Below are 16,744 nucleotides of genomic sequence, written 5' to 3'. Positions count from 1 at the left end.
ACTACTCCCACGTTCCCATTCTTTGGTCACAATTAGCATATTTTTTCGTTCCAAAAAAATTGTCGCACTTCACAACTAAGTGGGTAATATATAATGGATTTCCTCTTTTATCCTTCCATTTTTAAAATTTGTAGTACAAAGTAAGAAAATGTAATGATTGAAGGGTAAAATGAGAAAAATAAATAGTTAGAATCCCCGAATGGGACTAGAGCATCTCCAACTCTTTCTCCATTTAGGAGACTTAAAAAAATATATTATATTCAAAAAGTAATTTTGGAAAATCAGCAACTCCAACCCAATTCTTTATTTTTTATCTCTAAAACTCCCCCCAATTCTTTCTCCATTTATTAATCGATATTATTTTTTTCCCTCCTTTCATTAGATGCATTTTTTTTTTCATTTCAACTCATTATTCAAATCAATACAATGATAGGATAGTGTAAATGAAAAAAAAAATTTATTATGAGTTCAAATGGTTTGAATTTACATTTGATGTCATTCAAAATGCATTTACATATACTTAATATTAGACTCATTTTGAAGGTATTATTATTGTCTTTCCAATAATACCAATTTATAAAAAAAGGATGCATAATGTAAAAGTTATATGTAATTGATGAAATTCTAGCAAAAAAGTAAATAGAATATTAGTGAAGGAAAGAAATGGAGATAGGTCTCCATTTGGGAGGTGATCTTCCATGGAGAATGAGAATTGAGTATTCAAAATGGAGACCCTAAATGTAGATGGGTCGGAGACATGGATTCTCAAAAATGGAGTTTTGGTGTCCAAATAGAGATTAGTTGGAAATGCTCTAAAGAATGGGGGAAAATGATAGCCCATGACATATTTTGATAATTAATACCCTCTAAAAATATGCTGAAAAAAATATTCTTAACCGATATTAATTATCAAAATACGTGCTTAACCGTAATTTTCCCAGAACGGGGACGGAGGGAGGAGTATTATACAGCGAAGCGAAGGCAGTTCATTCGAGACTCCTTAACGGACCACCCGACCCGAATCTAATTTCTCCTCCTGTTTGTCCCAAGAATTCTTTGTCGTCGCGAGCTCCATTGGAAGTGAACTCGTCACCTCTCTCTCCCTCTCTCTCTGACTCTCCCTCTCTCTCTGAGATAGTGGAAGCCATACCCCACTGGCCCACTCCAACAACCCTGATCCGACTCGCGAGTCGCGACTCCAAACCCAAACGAACCCCAGAGCCGGTTCGAACCCACGCACCTTTCTTGACGCGCGCACCAAGTGTTTGATACCTGGTCTAGCATGCGCAGCCATGTCGTTCAACGTTCTCCGCCGTCGTCAACATGTGCTCTTAGCAGTCAGACACTTCTCCAGAGTGTCACCGCCGCCGCCTGCTTGCGGCGTCGAGCCAGTGATTCGAGTTTCCAACCATATATCCCATTTGGGTCTTCCCAAACAAGGCCCAAAACCTCGGCAGCTTCTGTCTTTGCCTCCGTTTCCCGCCCAACCTTTGCCCGGAAAGGACTCAGCTACCTGTGGGCAGCCCTCTCATATCACTGCCATTAGCTGGGTCAAGTACTACTTCGATGGAGTCCCCAATCCTGTCATTCAATCCCTCTTCAATAAAGGCCTCGTGAGTACAATATTCTTTATCTTTCTCATTTTTTACCTCTTTCTTGCAAAAGAATTTATTGGTGTATGGCTAGTTCTCGGCCTTTGGATCATTGCTTATAAAATCCCGTTCTCTTGAACGTTAACAGCCCCTTTGGATGGTGAGATTAGGTGAGAAAGGAGAAGGGCCAATCAAAAAATTCCTTTTTTGTACTTTTCCCTCTGTTTCTCACCAAAATTCAATCCAAATGAGTGATTTCACAAAACCATAATCCTTTCCTTTCTTTTCTCAGGAAAACCCCTCCATCCAAAGGAGCTGAATAGCCCATACCTGTTAGACAAAAATGAAAAGGCTAGGGATTGGTTTATTCATTTCAAGAAATTGAATGACACGAATTGGTAGCTTCATTGCGTTTGTCTTTATATCGTCTCTTATCAGAAAGGGGAGAGATTATTCAATGCCCGCCCTAAGTCTTTCCACCACCGAACATTATTGAGGGATCCATACCCCTAGTCTTGGACCCCACAACAATGTGTGGTGGTGAAGGGATCTTGGGCACTGCAAGGGGCACCGAATAATTTATCCTGAGAGGGAGAAGATCATAAGCTGCTTGTATTGAGGTTATGCCTTAAACCATGTTATAAGTGTTTTCTCTAAGCTTGTACAGTTGAATGCTTTCTCATCTTCATTGGCTATCTAAATACTTAAGTGGTCAATTATCATGTGTTTTCTTGGTGAATTTATAGCATATGTATGTTGGGTTAGTTAGGGATGATCTATTTGATCTTTTCTTAAGATTCGGCAATTGAATAATGGTGATTGCGAAAGCAGTTTTGTTTGTTGTCCTTGCAATTGGGAAGTGAGAAATTGTCATTCCCTTTCGTTGTCTTATAGGTTCAAGTGGAGTTTCTAAATTCGAATGGACCATCCGTCCAGAGCGAAGGACAAAAAAATGCCATGAGAAAGGTAATTGTGCAATCTAATTTAGTCCACAATTCGTATAGTTTCACAAGTGCCAGCCCCAGAAATACTTTGAAGACAGATTATTGATGTTATCAATGTGTGCTTTTGGCTGCTAGTGCACCTGTTGATGTTTGTTATTTTGTTGTTTATATGCTTTAATTACCCAACACTTTTACAGCTAATTTACAGATTAAGCATAATGAGATCATGGAGATCGGGGCAAGAGTTTATGTTCCTGTATCAGTTGCAGAATCTAGAATCTCCAGGAGATTTGACGCTATACCTAGCGGAACTCTGTATCCGAATGCTGATGAGATAGCATACTTGCAGAGGCTTGTCAGATACAAGGTGTTTCTTTAGTTAGATCTCTTAATGTTGCTTGTGACTTGTATTACATGGAGATCTTTATCTAAATTGGGTAAAATTTCCTAGTGTCTATTTATCAACACAATTGGGGGTTATTGTCACTTAATGCTTTCCACCTTTTATTATCAGTTGGATATATCCAAACTAGTTACTTCTGCGTGTGTAGATGGGAATGATGGACTATTATGTTGTTACTTTTCTCTTTGCTTCTTTATTGATCAATGTTATTACAATTTCAGGATTCTGCTATAATTGTGCTAAATAAGCCACCCAAATTGCCAGTAAAGGTTAGCATCTCTTGGGGATATTTTGCTTTGTTTGTTGGTTGTTTGTATAACCTTTTTCCTTTCATTTAGAAATGCATGATTACATTGTTCAGGGTAACTTGCCGGTTCATAACAGCTTGGATGCCTTGGCAGCTGCAGCATTGTCATACGAGTATGAAGAGGGTCCTAAATTGGTAAGCTTCTCACGTGACTTACATAATACCAGCCCTGGATGTTCAGTTTAATTTCCTTGCAACAATGCCAATAATACTAGTATTTCTTCCTAGACAACTTTATAGGCTTCAAATATTCATTCATGTATCTAACCAAGACAGGAACACAGATTCTGACACTGATTAATTCATACTGAAATGCTACTTGTTCCTGACCTTTCAGTCCATTTAGCAGGGCCCACTTGAGGGATTATGTAGGTTATTTGCTTTGGAAGTACTCAGGGCTGTGATTTAGGGGTTCTTCCTGGGTCCTGCATTCTTACTCTTCTTCTTGTTTTGGGCTGAGAAGATTCCATGCATAGTCTTTCATTTGCTGCAGATTCTTGAAACTGGGGTGGGATATCTAGTGACCGGATAAATATCCAAAATCGTAGTTCAATGAGCTGTTTAGACGTCATCTACCCTGTAAAAAGTCTACAATAATAGTTCCTTAATATTAAGGTGAAACATAGACCACCCTTCTCGACATGAGACCCCTAAACGACTGTTGTCTTGTTGGTATTTAAGGTTCTATTGGGGTTATGCGGTGAAGCTCAAAAAACAGCCCCACCAACACACGTCAACAAGCGACTCAAAACTAGCCTAAAAGATAGCTCTTACGGATCGAGATGCTAGGAAATAAAGGATGAAACTAATGATAAACGATAAAACTTCCTTAAGGAAAAGCAAAGACATGATCCGATTAAGACCGGAGGAAGGCGACCCTTAGTGCAACCAAATAAATTAGCATTCCCCCTCACCTGTTGGAGATTTCGATTTGCTTTTACTTGGTTCATGGCCTGTAGGTTGAGAATTGTAGTTGATTTGGTCTGAGTGTTGGCCAACCAGCTAAAGAAAGGATAATGGTCTTGTGTGCGCTGCAGCATAATTACCCATAAAGAAAGGGTATCTAGTGGTTTATGCTTGAATTGCTCGGCTGATTATACATGATAACTCTACTGGATATGCTACTGACTTTGGACCCATTTTCCCCCTTAATTTCATTTGAGTTGTTTGACTATATATTAGGTACATCGTCTTGACAGAGAGAGCAGTGGCCTTCTTTTAATGGGGAGAACAAAAGACAGCACTGTTTATCTTCATTGGTTATTCAGTGATATAAATAGAGCAAAATCCTCATCTAAGGTATTGGCCTGACCAAGAGTGGTACATTGGTTGGTATTCTTTTTAAAGCTATTTACAACTGTGACATTGGAATTCTAGGCTTGGAACGATGCATGTGAATCAACATATCAGAGATATTGGGCATTGGTCATAGGGTCTCCCAAGGAAAAGGAAGGCTTGATTTGTGCCCCACTGTCAAAGGTTCTCTCTCTCTCTCTCTCTCTCTCTCTCTCTCTCTCTCACACACACACACACAACACACACTTGGTTGATGGGAAAGAGTCAACAATATAAATGTGTTTTGTTGATTGCAGGTACTTCTTGATGATGGGAAAACAGAGAGAGTTATTTTGTCAAATTGCTCTGGTTTAGAAGCTTCCCAAGAGGCTGTGACTGAATATCGGGTGCTTGGTCCGATGATAAATGGATGCTCATGGATTGAATTGCGTCCACATACGAGCCGGAAGCATCAGGTAACTCGAAATCAGCTCTATGATTTACTTATCTATAATTTTTGTCTCTTCATATTTACATTGAGTTTTTGAAAATCCTTCGTTCTAACCCAGCTTCCTGATTTTTAATTATTTGTGGCTATTCTAGCTCGGAATGAATTGCAATGTCATATAGCTCCTCATTCTAGTACTTTCTTGTCCCAATTACATATGGTAAATTTTTTACAAGCTCTTGCAGTGGAAATACATAGTATATACAAGTGTTGTATTTTTTTTAAAGCTTTTTGTTAACTTTTCAAATTCGTGGATGAGATAAATCGGAAAAGTATAATAATAGGGGCTAGCTATGAAAAAATTTCAAAAGGTATGACGATGGCCAAAATGTTCATCTTATTGAACATTTTTTTGGTAAAAAATCTAGCATCGGAAAAGTAATTTTTTTAAAACCAAAACTGAAAAAGGTCCAGAAAATACTAGAAAATTTAGAAAAAAAAAAGCAAAAGTTTGAGTTATTCTTACGCCCCAATCAGTAAGGGTCCTTTCTGTTGAAATCAGCACATGGGCTGCTGAAGTGTGGCTCCAATTCTCTCATTGGTCAAAGATTGGATAAAGATGGGCATCCTTTCTTGACAATGGAAAGATCAGCTATGTGTTGTTGAAGATTGGCAAAGATTTGGAAAATCTTAGGCGTGGATACTGGAGTCAATGCCACAAGCGTAGCATTTAAACCACGGTTTGGGTTTTGCCTATAAATTGGGAGCTTTGCTCCATGGTTTTGTATCTCTCTTGAGTGAGAGACCAAAGAGGGAAATTGTGTAAAGAGAGTAGAGCAGTGTGAGGGCTCCTCCTTCGGGAGGCAGCTGAGCTCCTCCTACTAGGCTCTGTCAAAAACAGAATGAGAGAGCATTTGAAAACAGAGAGAGTTTGAGAGCTGCATATGTATGCATTTGTATCAGTCTGTGAGTGAGTGTGAGTTTGAGTGATTTTGTAATCCTCCTCCTCCTCTATAATATAATAGAAATTCGTCGGCCCTCCCCCGTGGACGTACCCGATTTTGGGGAACCACGTAAATCTTTGTCTCTGTGTTTGTATGTGTGTTTGTGTTCTGGTTTGGTCCTTAGTTTCCGCAACAATTGGTATCAGAGCATTTGGTTACCAAGAACACAAACTCTGTTTCGGCTCTGTTTTCCGTTTCTGTCCAGAAAATTACAGTCACGGAATTCTGATCAAAAACTCAGTTTGATCACTGAGTCTCGTGCGTCTCTCCGAGACGATTCCAACGCACCAAGGCCCGTCGCGAATCGAGCACCACAGAAGCAGAACGCTCCGTTCGACGGCGGCGTTCACCGCGAGTTCTGTCCAGATAGAACCCAGTTCCGAAAAGTGATCGGAAATTTTTTTTGATCAAAGACCCAAATTCGGATTGTTGAGACGATCACAACGGTGGTCGGAACGTCGTCGGCGGTGGCCGGAGGAGCGAGCACGCGCCGGTCAAAGGTGGGGCGTGCGGAGCGCGTCAGATCTGCGCGCGCGCGTGGATAGCGCAAGCTGGCACGCGGAGAGCACACGCTGGCGTGTGGAGAGCGTGTGCCGGTCAACGCCACATGGGCGGTCAACGCTGACTAGGCGATGAGTCAGCGGCCCAGTCAGCAGCCACGTCAGCGACCACGTGGCGGTGCCACGTCAGCAGGAATGTCCCATTTTGGTGACACGTCAGAGGTCAACTGTCCACGTCATCAGGTCAACGCTGACATGGCAGTCCAGTCAGCGGTACAGTGGCTGGTCAATGGTCAAACTGCCAGATTTGGTTTTTTGCGATTTCGGGGCCATTCGGACTCTGTTTTTCGCGTATGATTAGTCGATTTTGACTATCTCGACGTTCCGGACGCAACCGCGGGCTCCGTTTTCGGATTGGGGGCTCCTAGGCCGGTGCGAGCGCTTAGCGGAGCAGACTTGCAGAGATCGGAGGTTGATCGAGGCAAACATGCGCGGAGCTAGTGAGCAAGGATACACTCGGGTTGGTAGTGACACAGGCGCTCACTAGTGCATTGGTTTGCGGAGATGATTGACAGTGATCGGAAGCAGTCTGGTTCAATCGGATTTTGTGCTCTGTGATTGGGCACGGTGCGTTCGGGGTTCAGCCGCGGAAGATCTGGTCTTGCAAGGAGACACTCGGTCAGTTGGTAGATACACTTCCGGTGTGGGGGTGGTGAAACTTCTGATGGCTAGCAGTGACACAGGCGCTTGACTAGAGGGGCAGAACGGGATTGACGAACGCGGATTACAGCATCCAGGGGGTGATGCGGGCGCTCAAGCAGCAGAGGAGCGCGGATAGAAATGGACTTTGCTGCGGACATCTCGGGATTGGGATGTGGAGCATTCGGGTTTGGATGCGGAGCACTCAGTTGAGGGGGTGCAATGTATCGGCGGTGTTGCCGATATGAGTCACGGATATCTAGCTGGGTTGTTTTAGCCTCCTCGTAGGTGATGTGTGAGATTATCTGGCGAGTGGAGCCTCTGGTGTGAGCAGGGGATAGCTGTGGTGCTAGAGTGGCGGATTGCAGTCAGACAACGCTGCGGATTCAACGATTACCCCACTCGGGTGTAGGGGGTGATTGTTGGGGTACACCCTTAGTGGGTGGGTGTGACCACAGGGGATCACTTCCCCTTGTTGTATGAAAAGTGCAGTGTGTGCACTGTGTGTGTGTGAGTAAAGCTGAAGGTGGAGCTGCCACCGTTATTGGGGAATTTGATTTTGAATCTACTGCAGATCTGTCCGCTGAAGTTATTGGGAGTGAGTTTGATGGTGGTTCAAGCTCAGTCCACCTGATTCAATGTTAAGCACCTTCGGGGTGCATGCGCCTCTGGGGCGCCTGGCTCAATCGAGGTTGAGCATTTGGCTTGATGTGGGTCAAGCATCTGAATTTGTATATGAATCTGTTGCCGGGACTTTTGAGTTGTCGCGTGACTTGTCCGAATCTGTTCTGAAGTTTACTCGAAGACTTCGAAAATCTGGCTCTTCTGTTGGTTTGTTCCGGTATTCTGAATTTGTTAAGAGCATCTGTTATCTGCAGTCAGTCTGTTTGTTTGTTCTGTTTTGAGAGCACTGTTGTTTGCTCTCTTGTCTCTCTTTGTTTGTTCGAGTTTGTAGAGAGTCTGTTTGTTCTGTTTTTGGATTGTATTTGGGGCAGCATCAGACCTTTGGAGAATTGTCGTCAAGGTGGAGATTGTTGAAATCAGCACATGGGCTGCTGAAGTGTGGCTCCAATTCTCTCATTGGTCAAAGATTGGATAAAGATGGGCATCCTTTCTTGACAATGGAAAGATCAGCTATGTGTTGTTGAAGATTGGCAAAGATTTGGAAAATCTTAGGCGTGGATACTGGAGTCAATGCCACAAGCGTAGCATTTAAACCACGGTTTGGGTTTTGCCTATAAATTGGGAGCTTTGCTCCATGGTTTTGTATCTCTCTTGAGTGAGAGACCAAAGAGGGAAATTGTGTAAAGAGAGTAGAGCAGTGTGAGGGCTCCTCCTTCGGGAGGCAGCTGAGCTCCTCCTACTAGGCTCTGTCAAAAACAGAATGAGAGAGCATTTGAAAACAGAGAGAGTTTGAGAGCTGCATATGTATGCATTTGTATCAGTCTGTGAGTGAGTGTGAGTTTGAGTGATTTTGTAATCCTCCTCCTCCTCTATAATATAATAGAAATTCGTCGGCCCTCCCCCGTGGACGTACCCGATTTTGGGGAACCACGTAAATCTTTGTCTCTGTGTTTGTATGTGTGTTTGTGTTCTGGTTTGGTCCTTAGTTTCCGCAACAATTGGTATCAGAGCATTTGGTTACCAAGAACACAAACTCTGTTTCGGCTCTGTTTTCCGTTTCTGTCCAGAAAATTACAGTCACGGAATTCTGATCAAAAACTCAGTTTGATCACTGAGTCTCGTGCGTCTCTCCGAGACGATTCCAACGCACCAAGGCCCGTCGCGAATCGAGCACCACAGAAGCAGAACGCTCCGTTCGACGGCGGCGTTCACCGCGAGTTCTGTCCAGATAGAACCCAGTTCCGAAAAGTGATCGGAAATTTTTTTTGATCAAAGACCCAAATTCGGATTGTTGAGACGATCACAACGGTGGTCGGAACGTCGTCGGCGGTGGCCGGAGGAGCGAGCACGCGCCGGTCAAAGGTGGGGCGTGCGGAGCGCGTCAGATCTGCGCGCGCGCGTGGATAGCGCAAGCTGGCACGCGGAGAGCACACGCTGGCGTGTGGAGAGCGTGTGCCGGTCAACGCCACATGGGCGGTCAACGCTGACTAGGCGATGAGTCAGCGGCCCAGTCAGCAGCCACGTCAGCGACCACGTGGCGGTGCCACGTCAGCAGGAATGTCCCATTTTGGTGACACGTCAGAGGTCAACTGTCCACGTCATCAGGTCAACGCTGACATGGCAGTCCAGTCAGCGGTACAGTGGCTGGTCAATGGTCAAACTGCCAGATTTGGTTTTTTGCGATTTCGGGGCCATTCGGACTCTGTTTTTCGCGTATGATTAGTCGATTTTGACTATCTCGACGTTCCGGACGCAACCGCGGGCTCCGTTTTCGGATTGGGGGCTCCTAGGCCGGTGCGAGCGCTTAGCGGAGCAGACTTGCAGAGATCGGAGGTTGATCGAGGCAAACATGCGCGGAGCTAGTGAGCAAGGATACACTCGGGTTGGTAGTGACACAGGCGCTCACTAGTGCATTGGTTTGCGGAGATGATTGACAGTGATCGGAAGCAGTCTGGTTCAATCGGATTTTGTGCTCTGTGATTGGGCACGGTGCGTTCGGGGTTCAGCCGCGGAAGATCTGGTCTTGCAAGGAGACACTCGGTCAGTTGGTAGATACACTTCCGGTGTGGGGGTGGTGAAACTTCTGATGGCTAGCAGTGACACAGGCGCTTGACTAGAGGGGCAGAACGGGATTGACGAACGCGGATTACAGCATCCAGGGGGTGATGCGGGCGCTCAAGCAGCAGAGGAGCGCGGATAGAAATGGACTTTGCTGCGGACATCTCGGGATTGGGATGTGGAGCATTCGGGTTTGGATGCGGAGCACTCAGTTGAGGGGGTGCAATGTATCGGCGGTGTTGCCGATATGAGTCACGGATATCTAGCTGGGTTGTTTTAGCCTCCTCGTAGGTGATGTGTGAGATTATCTGGCGAGTGGAGCCTCTGGTGTGAGCAGGGGATAGCTGTGGTGCTAGAGTGGCGGATTGCAGTCAGACAACGCTGCGGATTCAACGATTACCCCACTCGGGTGTAGGGGGTGATTGTTGGGGTACACCCTTAGTGGGTGGGTGTGACCACAGGGGATCACTTCCCCTTGTTGTATGAAAAGTGCAGTGTGTGCACTGTGTGTGTGTGAGTAAAGCTGAAGGTGGAGCTGCCACCGTTATTGGGGAATTTGATTTTGAATCTACTGCAGATCTGTCCGCTGAAGTTATTGGGAGTGAGTTTGATGGTGGTTCAAGCTCAGTCCACCTGATTCAATGTTAAGCACCTTCGGGGTGCATGCGCCTCTGGGGCGCCTGGCTCAATCGAGGTTGAGCATTTGGCTTGATGTGGGTCAAGCATCTGAATTTGTATATGAATCTGTTGCCGGGACTTTTGAGTTGTCGCGTGACTTGTCCGAATCTGTTCTGAAGTTTACTCGAAGACTTCGAAAATCTGGCTCTTCTGTTGGTTTGTTCCGGTATTCTGAATTTGTTAAGAGCATCTGTTATCTGCAGTCAGTCTGTTTGTTTGTTCTGTTTTGAGAGCACTGTTGTTTGCTCTCTTGTCTCTCTTTGTTTGTTCGAGTTTGTAGAGAGTCTGTTTGTTCTGTTTTTGGATTGTATTTGGGGCAGCATCAGACCTTTGGAGAATTGTCGTCAAGGTGGAGATTGTTGAAATCAGCACATGGGCTGCTGAAGTGTGGCTCCAATTCTCTCATTGGTCAAAGATTGGATAAAGATGGGCATCCTTTCTTGACAATGGAAAGATCAGCTATGTGTTGTTGAAGATTGGCAAAGATTTGGAAAATCTTAGGCGTGGATACTGGAGTCAATGCCACAAGCGTAGCATTTAAACCACGGTTTGGGTTTTGCCTATAAATTGGGAGCTTTGCTCCATGGTTTTGTATCTCTCTTGAGTGAGAGACCAAAGAGGGAAATTGTGTAAAGAGAGTAGAGCAGTGTGAGGGCTCCTCCTTCGGGAGGCAGCTGAGCTCCTCCTACTAGGCTCTGTCAAAAACAGAATGAGAGAGCATTTGAAAACAGAGAGAGTTTGAGAGCTGCATATGTATGCATTTGTATCAGTCTGTGAGTGAGTGTGAGTTTGAGTGATTTTGTAATCCTCCTCCTCCTCTATAATATAATAGAAATTCGTCGGCCCTCCCCCGTGGACGTACCCGATTTTGGGGAACCACGTAAATCTTTGTCTCTGTGTTTGTATGTGTGTTTGTGTTCTGGTTTGGTCCTTAGTTTCCGCAACACTTTCTTCGTCATTATGCCTTGTGGAGGGCTTCATACTTACAAGTTAAAGAGATTCATTTCATTCTCTTCAATTTATTCTGGTCTATGGATTATGAACAACCAGCCATCTCAGTCTTACCTTTTATTTTGCCCCTCTTTTGCAGCTCCGCGTGCATTGTGCCGAAGCTCTTGGCACACCGATTGTGGGTGACTACAAGTACGGTTGGTTTGTTCATCGTAGATGGAAGCAAATGCCTAGAGCTGATTTTGAGCCAACAACTGGGGAACCCTACAAGTTGCGGAGGCCAGAAGGTTTGGATGTTCAAAAAGGAAGTGTCCTGTCTAAGGTTCCCTTGCTACATCTTCATTGCAGGGAGCTTGTACTTCCAAACATTGAAAAATTTCTTGAGCTTAGTGTTCTAAAGTCAGAAAACCACCATCGGAAATCAAAGCATAGCTCTAAGCCCGATCTCCTCCGGTTTGTGGCATGGATGCCGTCCCACATGAAAATCAGTTGGAACCTCATGTCCTCTTACTTGGTATGACGATGAACCCTTCATTATCTTGAAACTTGAGCAGTGTTACTGTGTAATTTAGTTCAGAAGGTTCATTTGTGTAGTAAAACATTTGGTAAGCCTTGAAAATCTTTACACAAATGACTTTGCGAATTCACATGGTTGTGATGCTGATGAAATTAGATTGAAAGTGTTCCCTGTGAAGTGTTTAGATCAAAATGTGTGGTACTTATTCTGTCAAATGGAATGATAGCATATTCACAAGACTATATGCTACCAACTCTAGAATAGACCATTATATGCATTTTTAGGAAGCATAGACACACCATTGCCTGTGTTCTGGCCTTTGATTGGTGGAGGGAAGGAGTTGGAAAAGCATAGAGGAATTAAGATTAAAGGAAAACTAGGTGGAAGTTTCTTTCTTTCTTTTTCTTTTGCTAGGCCAAGAAAGTAAGAAAATGAAAAGCAAAAGAATTGGCAAGTGTGAAAAGAAATATATGCTGGAATAGTTATTTCCTCATTGACGAAGTATACACGGTAATTTCTATGTTTGGCCTGTTTATCGATCAAGACGATCTCAAATGAGCCTATATCGAGTACAGATTTGGTGTAGTCTATAATCTGTTTGGAGACACAACCTACAATAAACAACATAATCACAAACATGTGGAATTATTCTTTGTGCTTGAAGTATTACGATATGAGGCCTTGATGTACTGTAGAGGAAAAAGAAGCCAACCCTCAAAATGCAAAAACAATAACTCCATTTAATTGCAAATATACAAGATGTGGCTAAGTTGTGAGTCCATAAAATCTATCAAGATGTCTTAATTGCAAGGATGCTACCACACTAATTTACCGGGGGAAGATTTTTTACTAAAATTCAGGAAGAACAGTATTTCCATATGGAAAAATGATACGAATACCGAAACTTAGGGCTGAACTGACCGTGTGGTAAGTTGATATTGGCTATATGTTTTTGTGAGTCCCACTCGGGGACCTATCATATCCTTGTGTCGGTTTCGGTGTTTTTTTCTGGACCATCACCTTCTACTTAGCAACGGAAACCAATTTTCACGGAGTTTGGACTGGTAAGAGACCATGTAGAGAAGAAAGAGCAGTAGAGCAGCAACACCCCATGGAGACCCTCCCGCCCTATGAAGCGAGTCTCTCTCCTCCGGCAACGAGATCAAGAAGGGGACCCTCCGCCGATCTTCGCTCGATAGCCAGTGGACAACCAGCAGCAGCACTATGGGAATGACACACAGGATTAGTCTGAGTTGAGACATCAAGTCTTCGAACATGGACTCATAGTTTATGTACCATGTGAACCCTAATACGAACACCACCACCACAAGGAAGAAGTAGAAGTGAATAGGAAGATAGAGATATTGGAGATAGTCATAGTAGGAAGTGTTGGAATAATACCTAGGCATGGTTTGGGAAAATTGAAGAAGAGGGATTGTTTGGTTTTCCTCTAATGAAGGTTTTTAGAGAGAGAGAGAGAGAGAGAGAGAGAGAGAGAGAGAGAGAGAGCAGTGCTTCAGTTTTTTTTCTAGAACCAACCGGTATATACGGTTGGGAAGGAAAGTTGGCAAGTGAAAGATGATATGTAAAGGAGTTGTGGTGATCTAGACTTTTGTTTTTCTGTATCAAATGGTATTATTATAGGATTTGGCTTCTCTCTCATTTGGGTTTTTACCACATAGAGCAATCCTTACTTTCTCAACTGTTCAGAAGTATTTTTATTGGTTCATATTTATCAAAAGACTCTGACCGGTATAAGTCTAGTCTTATTGGTCAAAATTTTTAACAAATTTGAACCATTGATTCCTGATATAAGCAGATCCGACTACCTTATGTCGTTGGAGTTTGGACTGCATGGGCTCCATTTATATCCCAGGCTAGTGGAAGTTCTTTATTTTACTCCTTTTCTGCTTTGAAAGAAAATTATTGTGTGTAGTGTATCCCAGGCTACCCACTTCAAAGAGAGTGGGAGTACTCTGCGTTAAACCTTACTGCTTTTGAAAGAGAATTATTTTATAGAAAATGTAGTACTATGATAGATTTTTCTTTTTTCTTGTAATAAAACTGAAAAAGAAAGAGAAAAAGAAAAGCAGACGAACGAGTATCATAAAATAGGAGGTCATGTCTTAAGCTTTCGTCGACAACTCCTTAACTTTTGGATTCCAATATCATACGGATAGTGGGTAAATTTTTTTGAAATTTTATGAGGTGGTTCTGCCTTGTGATGCCTGATTTGCTTTGTCGAGATCTTGAAATTGTTTAGGGGAAGAAAGAAGTGAGTATATTTCTTTTTGTCTGTTTTTAAAATTGGATAGAAAATTGGGATGAAAAAAATTGAAAGAGAAAAAACATTTTCTTGTTTAATTCCCTACAAGAAAAAAATAATTGTCTGAGTAATTCCATTTTCCATTTTCTTTCTGTCTTTTCTCTTACAAAATTCAAAAGTTGAATTACGTTTGCTTTAGGGGTGAAAATTTCCGACCTGACACGAAGTTAGCAGGTTAGGGTTAGCTATTTCTAACACGGAACACAAATATGATACAGCAACGCGAAAAGTTAATCAGGTCGGGTTAGGGTTGAGAGAATTTTTGACACGAATACGAGATGACACGACACGAACACGATACCACACGACACGGGGTTGGAATTTATGAAAGGACACGATAACACGACACGAACCGGACACGAAATTAGTAGGTTAGGGTCGGCTATTTCTGACATGGAATACGAATATGACATGACACGAGAACATGAACAGATAAACAAGTCAGGTTAGGGTTGAGAGAATTTTGACACAAACACAAGATGACATGACACAAACATGACACGACACGATGACCACCCGTAGTTGCTTATATGTAGTTTAAATTTGTGGCAAGTGAGAAAGGAACTTTATTATTCCTTCTCAAAAAAAGGAAAAAAGAAAGAAAGAAAGAATAAAGTGGTGAACCAATGAGAAGTTGCCGACGATGGACCAGAACATGTGGGATTGAGGAGAATATTAGTAGTAGTATTCGGATAGGAAAAGTTTTACGGCAAAAAAGGGGAATATTAAAGAAGGAAAAAAATTGTGGTCCATGTAACCTTTGCCTTCTTTAAGCCCCATCTTTTCTTTAGACTGATAAACGTATCGAACGAGTCGAACTGTTGATTGTTCAAGCTTGATTTGATAATTTAACGAGTTTTAATCAAGCCGATCACGAGTAACTTGAATTGTTTAAACTTATATACATTATTATGAGTTGAACGAGCGGAACAGCAGTTTGTTCGAACTTAGTTCGAAAGCTTAACGAATTTCAAAAATTATGTTCAAGCTTGGTTTTCAAAAAAAATATGTATATCAACTCTACTTTTCTTTCTCCTTGCTCATTAAGCATTTCCTTATTTGTTGGTGCATGAATGTATTTGGAATTGGAAACCATTCCACGAGCAATTTCTCCATCGGGTCAGTCTCGAATGCAGTCAGAAATAACCGACCAATTGCTCCATGCCATTAGGTTGTTTCACTTGTTTGGTTCGAACAGAATTGGGGGATGATGCTATGTAGTGGTGTACGCACGTGCTACACACCTCCGAGCCGTCGGATGCATAATCCGATGACTCGAAGGTGCGCAACACGGGGCTGTGCACCTTACTGCATAGCACCGACCCGAAGTCCGTTCAAACATCATGTGCCCAGGTAGGCAGTTATCCAAAGGATGGCCATTCTTCTTGGAAGGTTGTCTACTAAACCCCCAAGAAGTATAAAATACGACGAGAATAGGTATGCTCCACAATAAACGATACCCACCAATTAGAGACACGGAGTCAAACAACAATTCACGTAATACGATCTCATATCAGACCCTCCTCAGTACATGATCAGTGATCGGCTTCACCTGCCTCACCCAGCCTACTCTATGGCTTCTCAGGCTATTGCCACAGCTATTGGCAAATTCACTTGATCACATACTAAATAGTTCCACGACACCCCACTCAACCCAGCCCCGATATGTATGTACATATATATTTATCGCATAACACAACTCCAACAAAGAATTCATAGATTTCAATAAATAGCATAACGATCAAGCGGAGTGCAAAGACATGCCAAAGGAATCCTCCGTAGATTTAGAGCGTATTATATATTTCTTGGCTTGGGTACCTCGAATAATATTTAGAACTCCAAATCCGTAGATGCTTCAGCTAGTTCTTCTCGGCTCTAAAATCCCCAGCTCAAGAACATCAACAGCTACTCTTACACTGTTATTTTCCCTCCACTTCCCACGTACCAAAATCTCCATAACTTAATGGGAAAATAATGGTCAATGACGTGTTTTAATAATTAATACCCACGAAGAACATTTTGCTCATTAACAAATGTTCTCAGCGCGTCCTTGGCAGATATTAATTATCAAAACATGGGTTATCATTTCCCTAACTTAAATGTATTTATATAAGCCAAATCCAAATCCAAAGGAAAACAAAAACACTCTCTTTCCTACTTCACACTACTGTCGTTGATACATTTCTTTTTACACTAAAACTCATACTACTAGTGTATTTTCACAATTGGGAGTGGCTCATCTCCCGAGTGTACAACAAACTAAAAATGCTACATGTTCAAAAAAAGAAAAAATTTCAGAACCAAACCAAACCAATCGAGCAAAACGAACAAATCAAAGCTACAAGAAAGGTCCCGATGGATCAATTTTAGCATCCCTAAATCAAACATGCTACTTTTTTTTTCCCCTTTTCCTTACTT

General features: G+C 42.8%; 2 protein-coding genes and 1 long non-coding RNA gene across 3 annotated transcripts; 2 read left to right on the top strand and 1 right to left on the bottom strand.

Moving 5' to 3' along the window:
- The first annotated feature begins 989 nt into the window (after window positions 1-989).
- LOC131332689 (RNA pseudouridine synthase 3, mitochondrial) lies at window positions 990-12,177 on the top strand. Its single transcript, XM_058366988.1, has 9 exons — window positions 990-1,613; window positions 2,487-2,558; window positions 2,745-2,903; window positions 3,161-3,208; window positions 3,301-3,381; window positions 4,429-4,545; window positions 4,624-4,725; window positions 4,839-4,997; window positions 11,623-12,177. The coding sequence occupies exons 1-9, from the start codon at window positions 1,293-1,295 to the stop codon at window positions 12,001-12,003; spliced, it is 1,440 nt and encodes a 479-aa protein (XP_058222971.1). The 5' UTR covers window positions 990-1,292; the 3' UTR covers window positions 12,004-12,177.
- Window positions 9,604-10,617, top strand: LOC131332698 (uncharacterized). The gene is made up of 2 exons (XR_009201677.1): window positions 9,604-10,045; window positions 10,230-10,617. It is a non-coding gene; the product is annotated as an uncharacterized LOC131332698 (long non-coding RNA).
- Window positions 12,178-13,016: 839 nt separating the features above from the next.
- LOC131331140 (uncharacterized) lies at window positions 13,017-13,409 on the bottom strand. Its single transcript, XM_058364994.1, has one exon. The coding sequence runs from the start codon at window positions 13,407-13,409 to the stop codon at window positions 13,017-13,019; it is 393 nt and encodes a 130-aa protein (XP_058220977.1).
- Between the last annotated feature and the right edge of the window lie 3,335 nt (window positions 13,410-16,744).

Source organism: Rhododendron vialii, chromosome 1a, assembly GCF_030253575.1.
Source record: "Rhododendron vialii isolate Sample 1 chromosome 1a, ASM3025357v1".
Lineage (NCBI taxonomy): Eukaryota > Viridiplantae > Streptophyta > Magnoliopsida > Ericales > Ericaceae > Rhododendron > Rhododendron vialii.
Note: the sequence above shows the minus strand (reverse complement) of the source record. Positions and strands in the feature narration are given on the sequence as shown.

Excerpts from the sequence above, each read along its gene's own strand:
- LOC131331140 (XM_058364994.1), bottom strand. The coding sequence starts at position 13,409 with ATGCCTAGGTATTATTCCAACACTTCCTACTATGACTATCTCCAATAT.
- LOC131332689 (XM_058366988.1), top strand. The coding sequence starts at position 1,293 with ATGTCGTTCAACGTTCTCCGCCGTCGTCAACATGTGCTCTTAGCAGTC. Across the intron at positions 3,209-3,300 it reads CACCCAAATTGCCAGTAAAG|GGTAACTTGCCGGTTCATAA; the intron begins GTTAGCATCTCT and ends TACATTGTTCAG. Across the intron at positions 4,546-4,623 it reads GAGCAAAATCCTCATCTAAG|GCTTGGAACGATGCATGTGA; the intron begins GTATTGGCCTGA and ends TTGGAATTCTAG.